This window comes from Nilaparvata lugens, chromosome 10, assembly GCF_014356525.2.
Source record: "Nilaparvata lugens isolate BPH chromosome 10, ASM1435652v1, whole genome shotgun sequence".
NCBI classification, from domain to species: Eukaryota; Metazoa; Arthropoda; class Insecta; order Hemiptera; family Delphacidae; genus Nilaparvata; species Nilaparvata lugens.
Window position 1 is genome coordinate 41,755,291 of NC_052513.1, and position 16,758 is coordinate 41,772,048.

The 16,758-nt window shown below is 31.8% G+C and overlaps 1 protein-coding gene across 1 annotated transcript in view; it reads left to right on the top strand.

Moving 5' to 3' along the window:
- Positions 1–16,758, top strand: part of LOC111060255 (putative ammonium transporter 1) — a 44,828-nt gene that overhangs the window by 1,296 nt on the left and 26,774 nt on the right. The window contains 3 exon segments of the mRNA XM_039436882.1: positions 7,079–7,152; positions 14,700–14,806; positions 15,713–15,802. Coding sequence (XP_039292816.1) covers positions 7,151–7,152; positions 14,700–14,806; positions 15,713–15,802 — 199 coding nt within the window. The 5' untranslated portion in view covers positions 7,079–7,150.

Below are 16,758 nucleotides of genomic sequence, written 5' to 3' on the forward strand. Positions count from 1 at the left end.
CAGATCTTCAAATACCAGTCTAAAGTATCAAAATCATAAATGAAGAATAGGTGCCGTATTCAAATAATAATTATTTCTGTTCTTTAAATAACCATCAATAGTAATGATTAGTGAGTGTTTAAATCTTGGGTTTAATATTTTATATATTTGAGTTCCACTAGTCTATTAGTACCTACCTCAAGTAGAAGAGAAGAACTGCTTCGAAACATAATTATTTTGAAATTAATTGCTTTATCTATTAAAGAGTAATAAGTACCGTATTTTTAGAAATAATTGATGCTATAAACATTACAATGATTAGCCTAGTTAATGTTGATAATGGCAAATTATGTGATTGTTGCTAAATTTCTTTGTGCTTTATCGCATCCATTAAATTTAGATTTATGAATATTAATTTATTGTTATAGAAAATGGTTCACAATAATATGAGCGGCACTTCTATCAAAGATAAGTCATAATAATAATTAGCACAAGATCCAAATTTAATTATCCACTGAACTTTGTGACAGTCCCATCGGCGTTCAATTTATCGGTGTCTTTGGTAGGTCTTCACAGGCTTCTTATTGGACAAATTGTGGAATGATGCAATCAATCATTTTGAGAGAATAATTACACTGAGTAATTTTTCGACACAAATAATTTTTTTTACATTTTCCCCATTACAATCACAAATTATGCTTTTATGTTCATAGATTCAAATATATTTGGATCTATTATAGTTGAATATATTTAGACTCTTAATGTAGGTCTAGATAACTTAGATTATCACATAGATCTAACAAGATCCTTCTCAACTCGCAATGCTGTTGTTTTACATCAAAGAACTTGACCCAACAAGTCCCAGAGATTTTTGTTTGTTGGGTATAAAACATTTTAGAGTCTCGATAAAATATTTGACACCATGAATAATGATAGAAATTCACAGGCTTTATAATATACAGTGAATCCGTAGTTGATAATATTGATCTGAAGAAATCTAAGAGTTCGAATTTTAATATAGTTGATGTTTAGTGAAAATGCTCTTCTCATGAATTCTAATATGAGACTATTTCCACTCGGCACGGTGAAGCGAGTATGAATATAGTCCCATTACAACTCATTGGAATGATATTTTCACTTTACCGGGCACGGTATCTGATATTGATATGTGGGGATCCCGCTTCATTTGGAAATTCCGTCATGTAAGAAGATCATGTGATCCATTAAATAGGTTTCCTTTGAGAAATTATTGTCTAATATAATCAATTGAAGAAGATATGATCTTGAAGTAAACGAGAACTATCATAGTTTGTGTAGGGTAATAAACCAGTAGATATTTTGATGTAGATATACAACTGCTTAGTAGGCCCACATCTTCAAAAGGTATCTTTCACAGTTACATTTTCACACTATTCATATATACAAAACCTTATCTTTTGGACAACATTAACATTTTATCAAAATTTTTGGAGAGAAATAGTACAGGCTCAGCCTAGTTTTTCCTCCAATGTCATAATTGTATTATGATTATAGTATTTTATACAATAAATGAATGAATGAATTATACTTTTAGTCTTTTTTCTTTAGGGCTACTCTTCAATATAAATGAAAATATAAATCTAAGTAACCATCTTAAAATGATTTATTCACAACATGTTTCTGCTATATAATGTCATTATCAAGTTATATATAATATGAATGCCACTTGATAATGGTATTATATAGCCGAGACATCTTGTGACTAAATAACTTTAAAAGTATACTCAGGTTTCTATTTTCATTAATACTTTTAGATGTTTGACAAATAAAGATTTTTCTATTGTATTCTATTCTATCCTATTCATGTTTATAAAGATTAAATTATGTTATTTATAAATAATATATTATAGACTATTATTTTATTCATATTGAATCATGCATTGTTGAGTATTTGATTCCATGCATGTCAGCCCTCAAATATGGATCGACATCCTCATAAATTATGCAATTGACCACGTTTTAAAAAGTCTATAAAATTATAAGAAACACGTGGTTCCAATTTTCCAATTGAACGTATCGTTTTCAATGGATAATATCAATTTTCCGCCACCTCAAGGTCTCAAGTATAATAGTTTCAAGTTCAGAGTGGGTTATAAACAAATAAACAATATCAGAGACATTCGAGTATCATTTATTGCATGCAAGCGAATTCCGCCATTGTTTCTTTATTTTATTGTGTGTGCTTCATGATTGATCATAATTTAAAAGTAGGTACTTACTGTAGCCTATGTATGCTTCGAAACATATTATTTTGAAATTAATTGCTTTATCTATAAAAAATGCTAAGTAACGTATCATTAGAGATAATTGATGCTATAAACATTACAATGATTAGCCTACTTAATGTTGATAATGGCAAATAATGAGATTGTTGCTAATTTCTTTATGCTTTATCGCATGCATTAATTTAGATTTATGAATATAATTATTGTTATAGAAAATGGTTCACAATAATATGAGCGGCACTTCTATCAAAGATAAGTCATAATAATAATTAGCACAAGATCCAAATTTAATTATCCACTGAACTTTGTGATAGTCCCATCGGTGTTCAATTTATCGGTGTCTTTGGTAGGTCTTCACAGGCTTCTTATTGGACAAATTATTGTGGAATGATGCAATCAATCATTATGAGAGAATAATTACACTGAGTAATCACTGACACAAATCATTTTTTTACATTTTCCCCATTACAATCACAAATTATGCTTTTATGTTCATAGATTCAAATATATTTGGATCTATTATAGTTAAATATATTTAGACTCTTAATGTAGGTCTAGATAACTTAGATTATCACATAGATCTAACAAGATCCTTCTCAACTTGCAATACTGTTGTTTTACATCAAAGAACTTGACCCAACAAGTCCCAGTGATTCTTGTTTGTTGGGTATAAAACATTCTAGAGTCTGGATAAAATATTTGACACCATGAATAATGATAGAAATTCACAGGCTTTATAATATACAGTGAATCCGTAGTTGATAATATTGATCTGAAGAAATCTAAGAGTTCGAATTTTAATATAGTTGATGTTTAGTGAAAGTGCTCTTCTCATGAATTCTAATATGGGACTATTTCCACTCGGCACGGTGAAGCGAGTATGAATATAGTCCCCTTTGAACCAAAGGAAGAATTTTTTTCCTACAGTTACGTTGAAAAGTGGCCATTGCTGCACTGATTACAGAACGCAAAGAATCACTTTTCCGCTCTAGTGCGGGAAAAATCTTTTCTGCACTCCAGATTTGCAACATGGCAACGCAGAATACTTAGTAGGTTATATGGAGCAACAGTGCAGCAAAATCAAAATGAAGTTGGTAACAGTGACTGCTGTGGCTGCTATAGTGAGCAGAGGTGCAACCAAGCACAACGCGCTAATTATTATTCATTATATATTATAACCAACGACAATGAGTACTTTAGGATTTTAGGATTAAGGTTTTTATCAATAATAAAATTACACAGAAAAACATTTGATGGATTTCAGGCAATTTTACCCATAATTACCCACTTTTCATATTCAATGGAACTGTAGGAAAAACTTAATGTGAAATACGTGCGCAAAGTTCCTCTGCTGCACTCAAGAAACCATTCCGCCCTCGCCTACGGCTCGGGCGTAAACGTTTCTTTCGGTGCAGCAAACTGTCACTTTGCGCACTAGTTGCACAAATAACTATGTTCTGTACCGGGCACGGTATCTGAAACTGATATGTGAAAATCCCGCTTCATTTGGAATTTCCATCATGTAAGAAGATCATGTAACCTATTAAATATATGTTTCCTTTGAGAAATTATTGAATAGAATCAATTGAAGAAGATATGATCTTCAAGTAAACGAGAACTATCATAGCTTGTGTAGGGTAATAAACCAGTACCTAGATATTTGGATGTAGATACAACTGCTTAGTAGGCCCACATCTCCAAAAGGTATCTTTCACAGTTACATTTTCACACTATCATATATACAAAACCTTATCTTTTGGACAACATTAACATTTATCAAAATTTTTGGAGAGAAATAGTACAGGCTCAGCATAGTTTTCCTCCAATGTCATAATTGTATTATGATTATAGTATTTATACAATAAATGAATGAATGAATTATACTTTTAGTCTTTTTTCTTTAGGGCTACTCTTCAATATAAATGAAAATATAATCTAAGTACCCATCTTAAAATGATTTATTCACAACATGTTTCTGCTATATAATGTCTCTATCAAGTTATATATCATATAAATGCCACTTGATAATGGTATTATATAGCCGAGACATCTTGTGACTAAATAACTTCAAAAGTATACTCAGGTTTCTATTTTCATTAATACTTTTAATGTTTGACAAATGAAGATTTTCTATTGTATTCTATTCTATCCTATTCATGTTTATAAAGATTAATTATGTTATTTATAAATAATATATTATAGACTATTATTTTATTCATATTGAATCATGCATTGTTGAGTATTGATTCCATGCATGTCAGCCCTCAAATATGGATCGACATCCTCATAAATTATGCAATTGACCACGTTTTAAAAAGTCTATAAAATTATAAGAAACACGTGGTTCCAATTTCCCAATTAACGTATCGTTTTCAATGGATAATATCAATTTTCCGCCACCTCAAGGTCTCAAGTATAATAGTTTCAAGTTCAGAGTGGGTTATAAACAAATAAACAATATCAGAGACATTCGAGTATCATTTATTGCATGCAAGCGAATTCCGCCATTGTTTCTTTATTTTATTGTGTGTGCTTCATGATTGATCATAATTTTAAAAGTAGGTACTTACTGTATGTATGCTTAGACAGATATCAATTTCGAAAATTATTATCTAATTGCACTTTACGATGTAGACTATCAAATACAATCAAGGCAATTTATTATGGCAACAAAATTTTGACTGTTATGTTTTCATTTTAGTATTTTTCTGCATTTGTTTATTGAGTTTATCTGATCAATTTTGAAGAGTACTATCTAATATTGCTCTTTACAAAGTAGACTATCAAATACAATCAAGGCAATTTATTATAGCAACAAAATTTTGACTGTTATATGTTTCCATTCTAGCATTTTGTTTTGTTCACAGAGTAAAATCAAACATAAATTTTGAAGAGTATTATCCAATTGCACTTGACAATGTGGACTACCTATCATATATAATCTAAGCTATTTCTAAATCAGTTATTTCTATAATCAGTCATAAATAATTTTGAAGAGTATTGTCCAATTGCACTTTACAATGTGCAGTACCTATCATAATATATAATCCAGGCTATTTATTATTGCAACAAACTGTTGACTGTTTTACACTATATGTGTTTCCATCCTAGATTTTGTTGGCAATTTTTTATAGAGTAAATTCAGAAAGACTCCTCAATTTTTAAAAGTTTTATATAATTGCACTTTACATTGTAGACTATCACACAAAATCAAAACATTTTATTATAGTATCAAATTTTGACTGTTATGTTTTCATTTTAGTATTTTTCTGCATTTGTTTATTGAGTTTATCTGATCAATTTTGAAGAGTACTATCTAATAATATTGCTCTTTACAAAGTAGAATATCAAATACAATCAAGGCAATTTATTATAGCAACAAGATTTTTACTGTTATATGTTTCCATTCTAGCATTTTGTTTTGTTCACAGAGTAAAATCAAACATAAATTTTGAAGAGTATTATCCAATTGCACTTGACAATGTGGACTACCTATCATATATAATCTAAGCTATTTCTAAATCAGTTATTTCTATAATCAGTCATAAATAATTTTGAAGAGTATTGTCCAATTGCACTTTACAATGTGCAGTACCTATCATAATATATAATCCAGGCTATTTATTATTGCAACAAACTTTTGACTGTTTTACACTATATGTGTTTCCATCCTAGATTTTGTTGGCAATTTTTTATAGAGTAAATTCAGAAAGACTCCTCAATTTTGAAAAGTATTATCTAATTGCACTTTACATTGTAGACTATCACACAAAATCAAAACATTTTATTATAGTATCAAATTTTGACTGTCATGTTCTCATTCTAGTATTTTTCTGCATTTGTTTATGGAGTCAATCCAGACTGATCAATTTTGAAGAGTATTGTCTAACTGCACTTTACATTATAGACTATTAAGAACAATAAATTTAGGCTATTTATTATAGAAACAGAATTTTTACTTTCATGCTCTCATTTTAGTATTTTTCTGCATTTGTTTATGGAGTAGACTCAGACTGATCAATTTTGAAGAGTGTATTATCTAACTGCACTTTACAATGTAGACTAGCATAATATTATAAGATCTAGGCTATTCATTATAGCAACACAATTTTGACTCTTCTGTTTTAATTCTAGTATTTTTCTGCATTTCTTTATGGAGTCAACCAAGTCTGATTAATTCTGAAGAGCATTATATGTCTAATAGCACTTTACAATGTAGACTAGCATAATTACATAAGATCTAGGCTATTCATTATAGCAACACAATTTTGACTCTTCTGTTTTAATTCCAGTATTTTTCTGCATTTCTTTATGGAGTCAACCAAGTCTGATCAATTCTGAAGAGCATTATTATGTCTAATAGCACTTTACAATGTAGACTATTTCATACAATCTAGGCTATTCATTATTGCAACAAACTCTTGACCATGTTGTTTCCATCCTAGTTTTTGTTGGCAATTGTTTATAGAGTAAATTCAGACAGGCTCCTCAGTTTTGAAAAGTATTATCTAATTGTACTCTACAATGTATGATACAATCTAGAATAGGCTATTTTATCATAGCAACAAAGTTTCGACTGTTATTTATTATTATTTATTATTTTACAAAGGCGACTTTCTAGAAGTATTTTAAGCCTAGGTGACGATAATGAGATGAATGATAATACAATGAAGGTAGAGTTATGAATGAATAAAAATGATAGGTTATGCTATCCACTTGAATAGATTCGAGTCCACTTTTCAGTCCAGAACTAAACTAGAAATTTTAAATTTGATTTTTTGTGGTTTTTTTATGTGTTCATTCTAGACTCTAGAATTTTTGGCATTTGTTTACAGAATAACCTCCATGATACAGGATCTACGCTTCATCCATTCATCTCTGCTACTACTGTGAGAGGATACCTGTGAATGTGAGTAGGTCTACTATATTGATTTGTAAGTAGTGGCGTAGTAGTAGTGATTAGTTGAACTGAGTAGAATGAAATATAATAATCTTTATAATTCTGAATAAGATGTATCTTTATTCTTTATTCATTTATAAGATAAGTACATTATCAAAATGATAGGGAGAGGAAAGATGAGGCAACCTTGTGCTATTCCTCTCCCAAATTTAGATAACACATATCCGAAATAGGTTAAGTCTTCAATTCACAAAATTTTCATTCCTCAAGTATTTTCACAAAATAGATTTTCAAATTTAGATGCTTCAAAACTAAACATAGAAGAAATATTTTACATTATTATAACTTAAATATATCTGACAGTATAATACTTGTCAGGTCGTCGAAAAAAACCTCAGTGGTGTGCACAGGTCTTTGTTATTTTTCTAAGCGGTCCCCACATTGTTTCCTCTCAATGTAGGCTACTGTTTTGTACTCATTTCCCAATGCAATCAAGTTTTTACTCAGTTTTTCAAAGTTCAATTGCATTGGATTCAACACTGTACTCTATGATAATTGTATAGTATTAATGACTATATTATTCTGTTACACACAATTATTAACGAGTGTATTAGTCTGAATTCAAATAAAAACTCTCAAAGCCATTAGGTCTGCCTTGAAGTAAAGTTATGGGATCCATATTTCAGCTTCTGAATTTATTTATTCATTTTTCTCACAATGGAGACAACAGGTTTCCTTTACAAATATGTCTCATTTACAATAATAATTGTACAGAATCTTAGGTTGAGACTATATTTATGTCCTTGATGATCATACTTTATTGCATTCATTTATTGATTTATGCATTCTTCAGTTATTATTATATTAACACTTCAGTTATCTAACAAGATTTGCAAGAGAAGAATTATAATGTGATGAAAATTCTCTACAAAGTTATTTATTTTGCAGGAATGATATTAATTTTATTATAATATAAATTTTATAATAATTAGTTATAATGTGGAATATTTCAAATAATGTTTAGTTTTGAAGCATCTAAATTTGAAAATCTACTTTGTGAAAATACTTGAGGACTGAAAATTTTGTGAATTGTAGAACTACAAGACTTACCGTAAGCTGCGTTTACACCAAAGTTATTAACAAAATGTTAATAACTTGATCCTTATAGATTCTATTAGATTGAACATAACTTATCAACACATGATGAACATAAGTGTTTGTCAAGTTCCGGATCAAGTTATTAACATTTTGTTGATAACTTTGGTGTAAACCAAGCTTTAACCTATTTCGGACTAAGTTATGTGTTATCTAAATTTGGGAGAGGAATAGCACAAGCTTACCGGTACCTTATTATCCTCCTCCTATCATTTTTATAATGTACTTATTGTATAAATACAATAAATAAAATGAATTATTTATTTATTCATTCATTGTAGGTTACAAAACACTAATATAATCATAATATAATTATGACATTGGATGAAAAAATAGGCTGAGCATGTACTATGATAATTGTAAATAACATCAACAATACTCAAGCATATCATGGTATCTCATATCATATTTTTCCAAAAATCAAGATTATTTTATAAAATATTTAATACACACACTGCAATACTTAAGAACTGAACCTGACTCTCAAGCTGCGTACACATATTCGCGCTTCCAACCCGCACCGAGCACGCTCCTCCCTCGTACCGCCCTCGTACCACCATCGAACCACAGTCGCTCCGCCCACGCATCCATCATGAACGTTACGGAAGATGTTAGAACTTCTCGCGTTCCCCGGTCGAACCACACTGTTGCTCCCCGGTCGATCATAAATCGCTCTGCTGGAGTGACGTTCGGTTGCGGAGCAGAGCGAAAGTCTGTACGCACCTTCAGACACAACACAACATACAGAATACAATATAGCTCAGTAGATGCTCACTAATTTCGCTAAAATTTCCGTGTTATCGGATGGGCACGTTAATCTGTCGGTCCCAGCTGAAGTATGACAGTCGTAAGGCCCATTGACGGCTTAAATTATATATTCAGGCGGTGGGACCTTCCCGCAAGGGACTCCCCACCAACAACAGCCATACGAATTTACTTTTCTCGCTAAAATATATTTTCAAAGTAAGCTTAAACTATGAATAATATGAATATAAATTATTTTGTCACGACATGTTTCGGAAATTAATGCCATTACTGTCTTGAAAATTGAATTAATTTCCGAAACATATGTTGTGACAAAATAATTTAAAAGGATATTGAGATTTATATTTTTATTTGTATTAAAAGTAGCCCTAAAAAGACTATAAGCTTAAACTCTATAGATACGGTACTGGAAATGAATCAATGGAAACAACTCAAATTTAACGTTTTGTGTAGTTGAGAAGTTGATATTGTGGTAATTATTCATATTGAATGAAAAAAGACTAAGAAATTGTCAAAAAACCACTGATTTATTGATAATAAGAAAGACCATATTATGGTCTTTAGTTTAGGACCATCTGGTTTTAGTTTATCAGAGATTGACAATGGTGTAATAACCGAAACCGGTCTTTCTAATTATCAATAAATCAGTGGTTTTTTGACAATTTCTTAGTCTTTTTTCATTCAATAACTCAAATTTAACATGGACCAATGTGTGCTCAAATTATTCTACTACCCAGAAAACTTGTTTTAGTTACGAACTTGAACCTCAGCCTCCATTAATATATGACCTTTCTCTCTTCCATTATCTTTATCAACATTATCAAGTCATGAGGCTTTTTAGACTTCAAAAATATTTATTCACACAAAAACATTGTAACATTCAAATCTTCTATTAGTAATATAACTATGAAGTGTAGATTCAGCTACAGAAACTATAATCCTTGCTATAAACAAGATTATTGCATACAGAATGAACCGGACTTATCAAGGCTGTTGAACTCTATTATAATGGTCAAGAGTTTGCTAATCTTTTCCGCCATATATTCTGCATATATTTATAAACTCCAGTTCCGTATTTTTGCCTTGACGTGCATATGCCAAATGTTTATTGTCATTTCAAGAATGCATCCGATAATATCTGGGTTGACTTCAACCTTGAAAGCAGGCTGAAGTGGACATAATAAACGTCGTTATGTCAAGAACTACAGAGTTGATAACAATGTAAAATATTGAATATCCACATGTTCAAGAAAAACATTGAGTTTATCTATATTATCAGTAAACTATTCTACAATGTTACAATGTTTTTGTGTAGATAAATATTTTTGAAGTCTAAAAAGCCTCATGACTTGATAATTTTGATAATTTTGCAAGGTAAAACACACATGACTTATTTATCTCATTGCAGTTTTAACGGATAATTCTTCAACTTTTCGTTGAATATTTTTGAGCGGAATATTATTTCTAGAAAGTAAAAAAACATCAAATTTTATTTACATTATAAGCCCTTTTTGAGCGGAATATTATTATTTCTGAAAAGAGAAAAGACCAAGCAGTCTATTAATTTATTATCAGCCCACTAGTCTACAATGTTATATGGGCCTCTACATAGCAGTGTTGTTTTTGTAAATAAATATCATGGAAGACATGGTAAATGCTGATTTTGTTAATTCTTCAAGATAGTAGGCCTACACATACATAATCAGTTATCAAAACTCGACAATTTTTATATTATTTTTCTGTGCATCTATATTTTGTTTATCAAGTAATCGATTATTGATTAAATTCAGCATCCATAAATTATCATCCATGAACAGAATTGTATAATTTGTACTGCTGTTATTAGATTAAAAAATGTATTTCTTATTTCTAGAACTCGTGGCTGGAGCTCAAGGCTTCTTTTTCCCGTCACGTAAAAAATATTGTAATTTAATGATTATTTTTATTTGTGAAAATATTTCTTGTATTTGGCAATAAATTCATTATTCATTAAATGTCACTGGAGTTTTGAAGGATAATGCCTTTTAACTTTTCATTGACCGAGCGAAGTGAGGTCTGAAGATTCAAGTCGACGGTTTGGCATTTCTCTTAATGTTTAAATGTTTATATATGTTTATATGTTGCGCATTTACGGCGAAACGTGGTAATAGATTTTAATGAATTTTACAGGTATGTTCCTTTTTTAATTGCGCGTCGACGTATATACTAGGTTTTGGAAATTTTGCATTTCAAGGATAATATAAAATGAAAAAGAAGCCTCCTTCATACGCCAATATTAAGAGTAAAAATCAGACTATAGAATTATTCATCATAAATCAGCTGACAAGTGATTACACAGATGTGTGGAGAAGCCAGTCAGTCTATTGCTGTATTTCCATAAGGTCTATAGTTTCAATCAGGTACTTGTGGATGAGAATACTGCGTGAGGTCTACTGTTCACAGAACTACTAGTTTATATTTTTAATGGAGTATTATTTCTAGAGAGTCAACTAAATCATCCAGTGTGTCTCAATATAGTATTAATACTCCTCAATATACAATGTGGTCCACGTCAAAATGGCGGTGAAGGAAGACAGGAGAACAGCGTTGCTGATTCTCCGCCTAGCCACTGCCTTCTATAGAGGATAGCTGATACCGGTATATCTGATGTAATATTAACTGTTCATTATTGTTGAAAATAATCTATTATAATTTATTAGGCAAGAAAGTTTTCTTCCAATGATTAAATAATACATTTTCATAATAAAGATTGAATATTTTGTTAATTAATTATATTTCTACATTTTTAAAACGATCTGGAAAAGTTGCAGAGTTAGAAAAGGATAGGTCTATCTGCTTTGTCGAATGATAGACAAGGATAGCAACACCAATGTTGATCAAATGCTGCCATTATAACGTGGACCTTACTATAGTGTAGCCTAATTTCTCATCTAAACTATCCATCATCAACTTATCCAATATATGAATAGTGTGTGAAAACTTCATTCCCGTAATGAATACGACAACAAAATTCTAGCAGATTTCTCTTTGCAAACATTCACTTAACAACCTTATTACAGAGTAATTTGTCGTCCAATATGAATAGCATGACACACGAGATGAGATGTTTCCTAAATCATGTTTGGAAATTTGCGAATTATATGCATGCCAACTGTCATGCTAGTATATTATATTGTACTGAAATATACGTGCGTGTCTGTTTGTGAAAATTTGGGTTAGCGATTTAAAGACAAGTGCGAAATCAAATGAATACTTCAGCCCTATAATTTGTTTCAAACAGGACAAACTGGATTTGAGGATAGGACTACTATTACACTCTGTGGTTACAACACTTTCTTTCCTACACTTTCACAGGGGAACACAATGATTGATAAATTTAAATTGGATTCGAGGGTAGGCCTTCTATTACACTCTATGATTACAACACTTTCTTCTAATGAACTTTCACAGGAGAACACTATAATTAATCATTTTTTAAAAGTTATATGTTTCATCCAGTAATCTCCTATGAAAGGGGTATAAGGATTTGTCAAATTATTAATGAAATTCAAGCTTGAGGGTAGGCCTAGTACTACCCTTTTTGTGAATGTGGTCAGGAGCAAACCATGAACCACATCATTGCCAAGTGTTCATTGACAGTAGGACTTCAGGGAGGGCTACATAGAACTTGCAACTAGAGCTTAGTTGAGTGAGAAAGATGAAGTGTTAAGCTGCGTACAGATATACGCGCCTCCAACCCGCTCCGCGCAAGCTCCGCCCTCGTTCCGCCATCGCTCTGCAATCGCTCCGCCCCCGCGCTTCACTCGCACCGATCATGAACGTTACGGGAGATGTTAGCTGTTCTCGCGTTCCACTCTTGCTCCCCGGTCGATCATCAATCGCTCGGCTCGAGTGACGTTTGGTTGCGGAGCAGAGCGAAAGTCTGTACGCACCTTAAGGAAAGTTCCTAGTAGAGACAATCAGACAAAACGAGAAGGAGGATTGATTAACAGAAGTGGGAAATCGATGAAATGGTGGAATAAAGAATTATAAAGAGAAAGGAGATGTAATGTGTATACCTATATGATAGTGCTAGAGAAAGAAGATAGTAAAATAGAGAATCAGAGACATGGAAAGAGAGAAAGAAAAAGATATGTGAGAGAGTATGATTAAAACTGCTACAGCAGATAAAACATCCCTCTGTTCATACTATCAAACGGTCTTAATAAATTAGAAATGTCGGGGGGTTTGTGAGGGTGCATAAGTGTTAGTTTGTGTGAATGTGTATGTGTGTTTGTGTGAATGTATATGTGTGTGTGTGAATGTATGTGTGAGTTTGTGTGAGTGTGTGTAGGCTATCTCTGCGGGAAGATGGTCAACTCGCAATTCAATTCTCATAATTGGATATTCCACAAGGTTGTTGTCCAGCTATACACGACATCATCAATGCAAGTTGCAGGGAATATTCAACATTTGATTCTCATAAATCAACACAATTTTTACTTTCCTTGCCCTATTACCATAGGTAAGGAAAGTATTGCTTACCGAAAAAAATTGAGGTACCCCAATTTCTATATTTCTATACGTTTCAAGGTCACCTGAGTCCAAAAAAGTGTTTTTTTTTGGGTATTGGTTTGTATGTGTGTGTTTGTGTGTGTGTATGAGTGTATGTGCGTCTGTGTACACGATAATCTCATCTCCCAATTAACGGAATGACTTGAAATTTGGAACTTAAGGTCCTTACAATATAAGGATCCGACACGAACAATTTCGATCTAATGCAATTCAAGATGACGGATAGAAAGGCGAAAATGTTGTCAAAAACAGGATTCTTCGCGATTTTCTCGAAAATGGCTTCAACGATTTTGATCGAATTCATACTTAAAATAGTCATTGTTAAGCTCTATCAACTGCCACAAGTCCCATATCTGTAAAAATTCCAGGAGCTCCACCCCATCTATGCAAAGTTAGATTTTAGATTCCCAATTATCAGGCTTCAGATACAATTTAGACAAAAAATTCCAAGTGGAAAAGACTGAACATGAAAATCTCTACAATTAATGTTCAGTAACATTTTCACCTAAAATTTAAAATAAGCTCTAAATTCGAGAAAATGTGATTATTCAATTGCAAATTATTGTTCATTCAATTAAATCATTCACTATGAAGAGATAGCAGACTTCGAGTGTCTCCAGCGTTATTGTCCATTGAAAATAAGCTTTAAATTCGAGAAAATGTGATTATTCAATTGCAAATTATTGTTCATTCAATTAAATCATTCACTATGAAGAGATAGCAGACTTCGTGTGTCTCCAGAGTTATTGTCCTGTCACCAGCTGGCTTGGATCTTTGAATAGTAGACTTGAGATGCGCCTGAACACTAGCGTCAGGTGATAAATTTTCTTAACGGCAAGGAAAGTTGTGTGAGTGCGCCACACCAGATTTCTATTATTTAGATTTGTATTTGTACCATTATTTGTTTTGTATAATGTGTATAATTATATTAATTGTATTTGTATAATTATGTCGTATGTATAGGCAGTGGCAGGAACAAATAAAATAGAATAATTGATTCATACATGCATTTTCAAGTTTTTGAGCTAGAGCATGTCCTCAGCATAAATATGTTCCTAATTCTGTACTATTTATTGTTTCAGGACGATGTTGAATGCCACTAACGAGACTGCACTTCAAGATCAGATTGAAGATCTGAAGAAAAATGTGGATGATGTGTTCCTCCTTATGAATGGCATTATTGTGTCCTGTGAGTATTTGTCATTTACTTGTCATTCACCCATCAATAATATTGAAGATTGTAAAATAATTCTATTTATTTAAAATGAAATGCATATTTCTATTCATTCATTCAAAATAAATAAAATTATTTCATTTATATGGTTTTTATTGTTAAGTTTTATCATAGAGAAACAATAGCGTAAGTAGATATCCCATGGTAAAGGGCGTTTATGTCGCAACTTTTGTTATGGAGATGTGATAGTGGTGGCATTGAACGTGAGTGAATAAACAAGATGTCTGAACAACGATGTTTATGATTATTTCCTGTTCAACTAAAATAGTGTTATTAAAATATAAAACAACTTTTACTGTTATCTCAAGCCGATTACTGTTGATTATTGTCGAATTTTACTGTTTTGTTAGGGTGAGAGTGTATAAACGGCACAATATGAGAGACTACCAGTGTCACACAGCTTCACGGGAAAGAATAACATGAACTATCAGCTTGAGATAACAGTAAGAGCTGCGACATAAACACCCTATACCATGGGATATCTAATTTGAATTTTACTGTTTTGTTAGGGAGAGAGTGTATAAACGGCACAATATGAGAGACTACCAGCGTCACACAGCTTCACGGGAAAGAATTACATGAACTATTGGCTTGAGATAACAGTAAGAGTTGCGACATAAACGCCCTATACCATGGGATATCTACTTACGCTATTGTTTCTCTATGGTATTATTCTCTTGACTTTCAAAAATAATATAACATCAACCTTTTATAATAACCTACTACCACAGTAATAGAAGCTGCTTCTTCTTAGCACAAGAAAATATAATCTTATTCAGGGAATCTATTTTCATTTACAACAATTTACAAACATTCACAAAAATAATGTCCATGTTTTAATTCTCAATTTTCATTTTACAGTTATGCAAGCAGGTTTTGCTTGCCTCGAAGCTGGCTGTGTTAGATCCAAAAATGTCACCAACATATTGATGAAAAATCTGCTGGACCTATGTGAGTATATTCATTTATTTATTCATAGACAATAGATACAATGCAGGTAAAATCAACAGGCATTCGCCCAAAACTGCTTTAAACCTTAATTTGGAATACACAGTCTAGAGGTTATGTAAATGATAACTTAATTCACACACTATTTTGAGAATAATACTATTTTTTCTCATTTCCATTTAATTTAGTTCACATGGGAAGACAATAATTTATAATAAAACAATAATAATTTTTGTCATTTTTATTGACACTGGGGCCTGTTTCATAAAAATTTAGAAGTCCTGTGATACAGGAACAGCTGATTTTATCGGCTATATTGAGCATGTAATTGGAATGGTGATTCTCCTGTATTACAGGACTTGTAACTTTTATGAAACAGGCCCCTGTTCATAAAAGCAATATTGACAGGCTACCATACACGAGAAAGTGTAAACAAAGGATTGGATTTGAGATCCTCCAAATTCTAGGATAAACACTCAGAAATTACAACTAGAAATATATAGGTTATACTAAAAAAAGTTGGAAGATCAGTGAAATGTCTCAATCAATTTTGGAGCTATCATATTGTGTAAGTGAGGAAGTTAAGCTCTAGAACATAATATCCCATATTCTATTTCAAATCTTAACCTTCCGACAGTCGCGCTGTTGTAAAAAGTACAACAGTGTCAGTTTTTTTTTTGCTGCACAAAACTATTGAATGGGGTGGTGTCAGTGAATGAGTCACCTATGCATTTCAAAACTCTTCCCCCATCACTCCACTGAGTTGCAGTATCAACCGGTTCAGTCTTTAGGTGCCATTTAGTCACGACAGTGCATAAGTCGCACCACAGAATATAAATACAGCTATTTGTCACAGAATATAAATACAGCATATTTGTAATATAAATACAGCATATTTGTATTGTAAATACATATTTTTATTCTGTGGTCGCACTGTGCATTAAGATAGGGAAAGACTG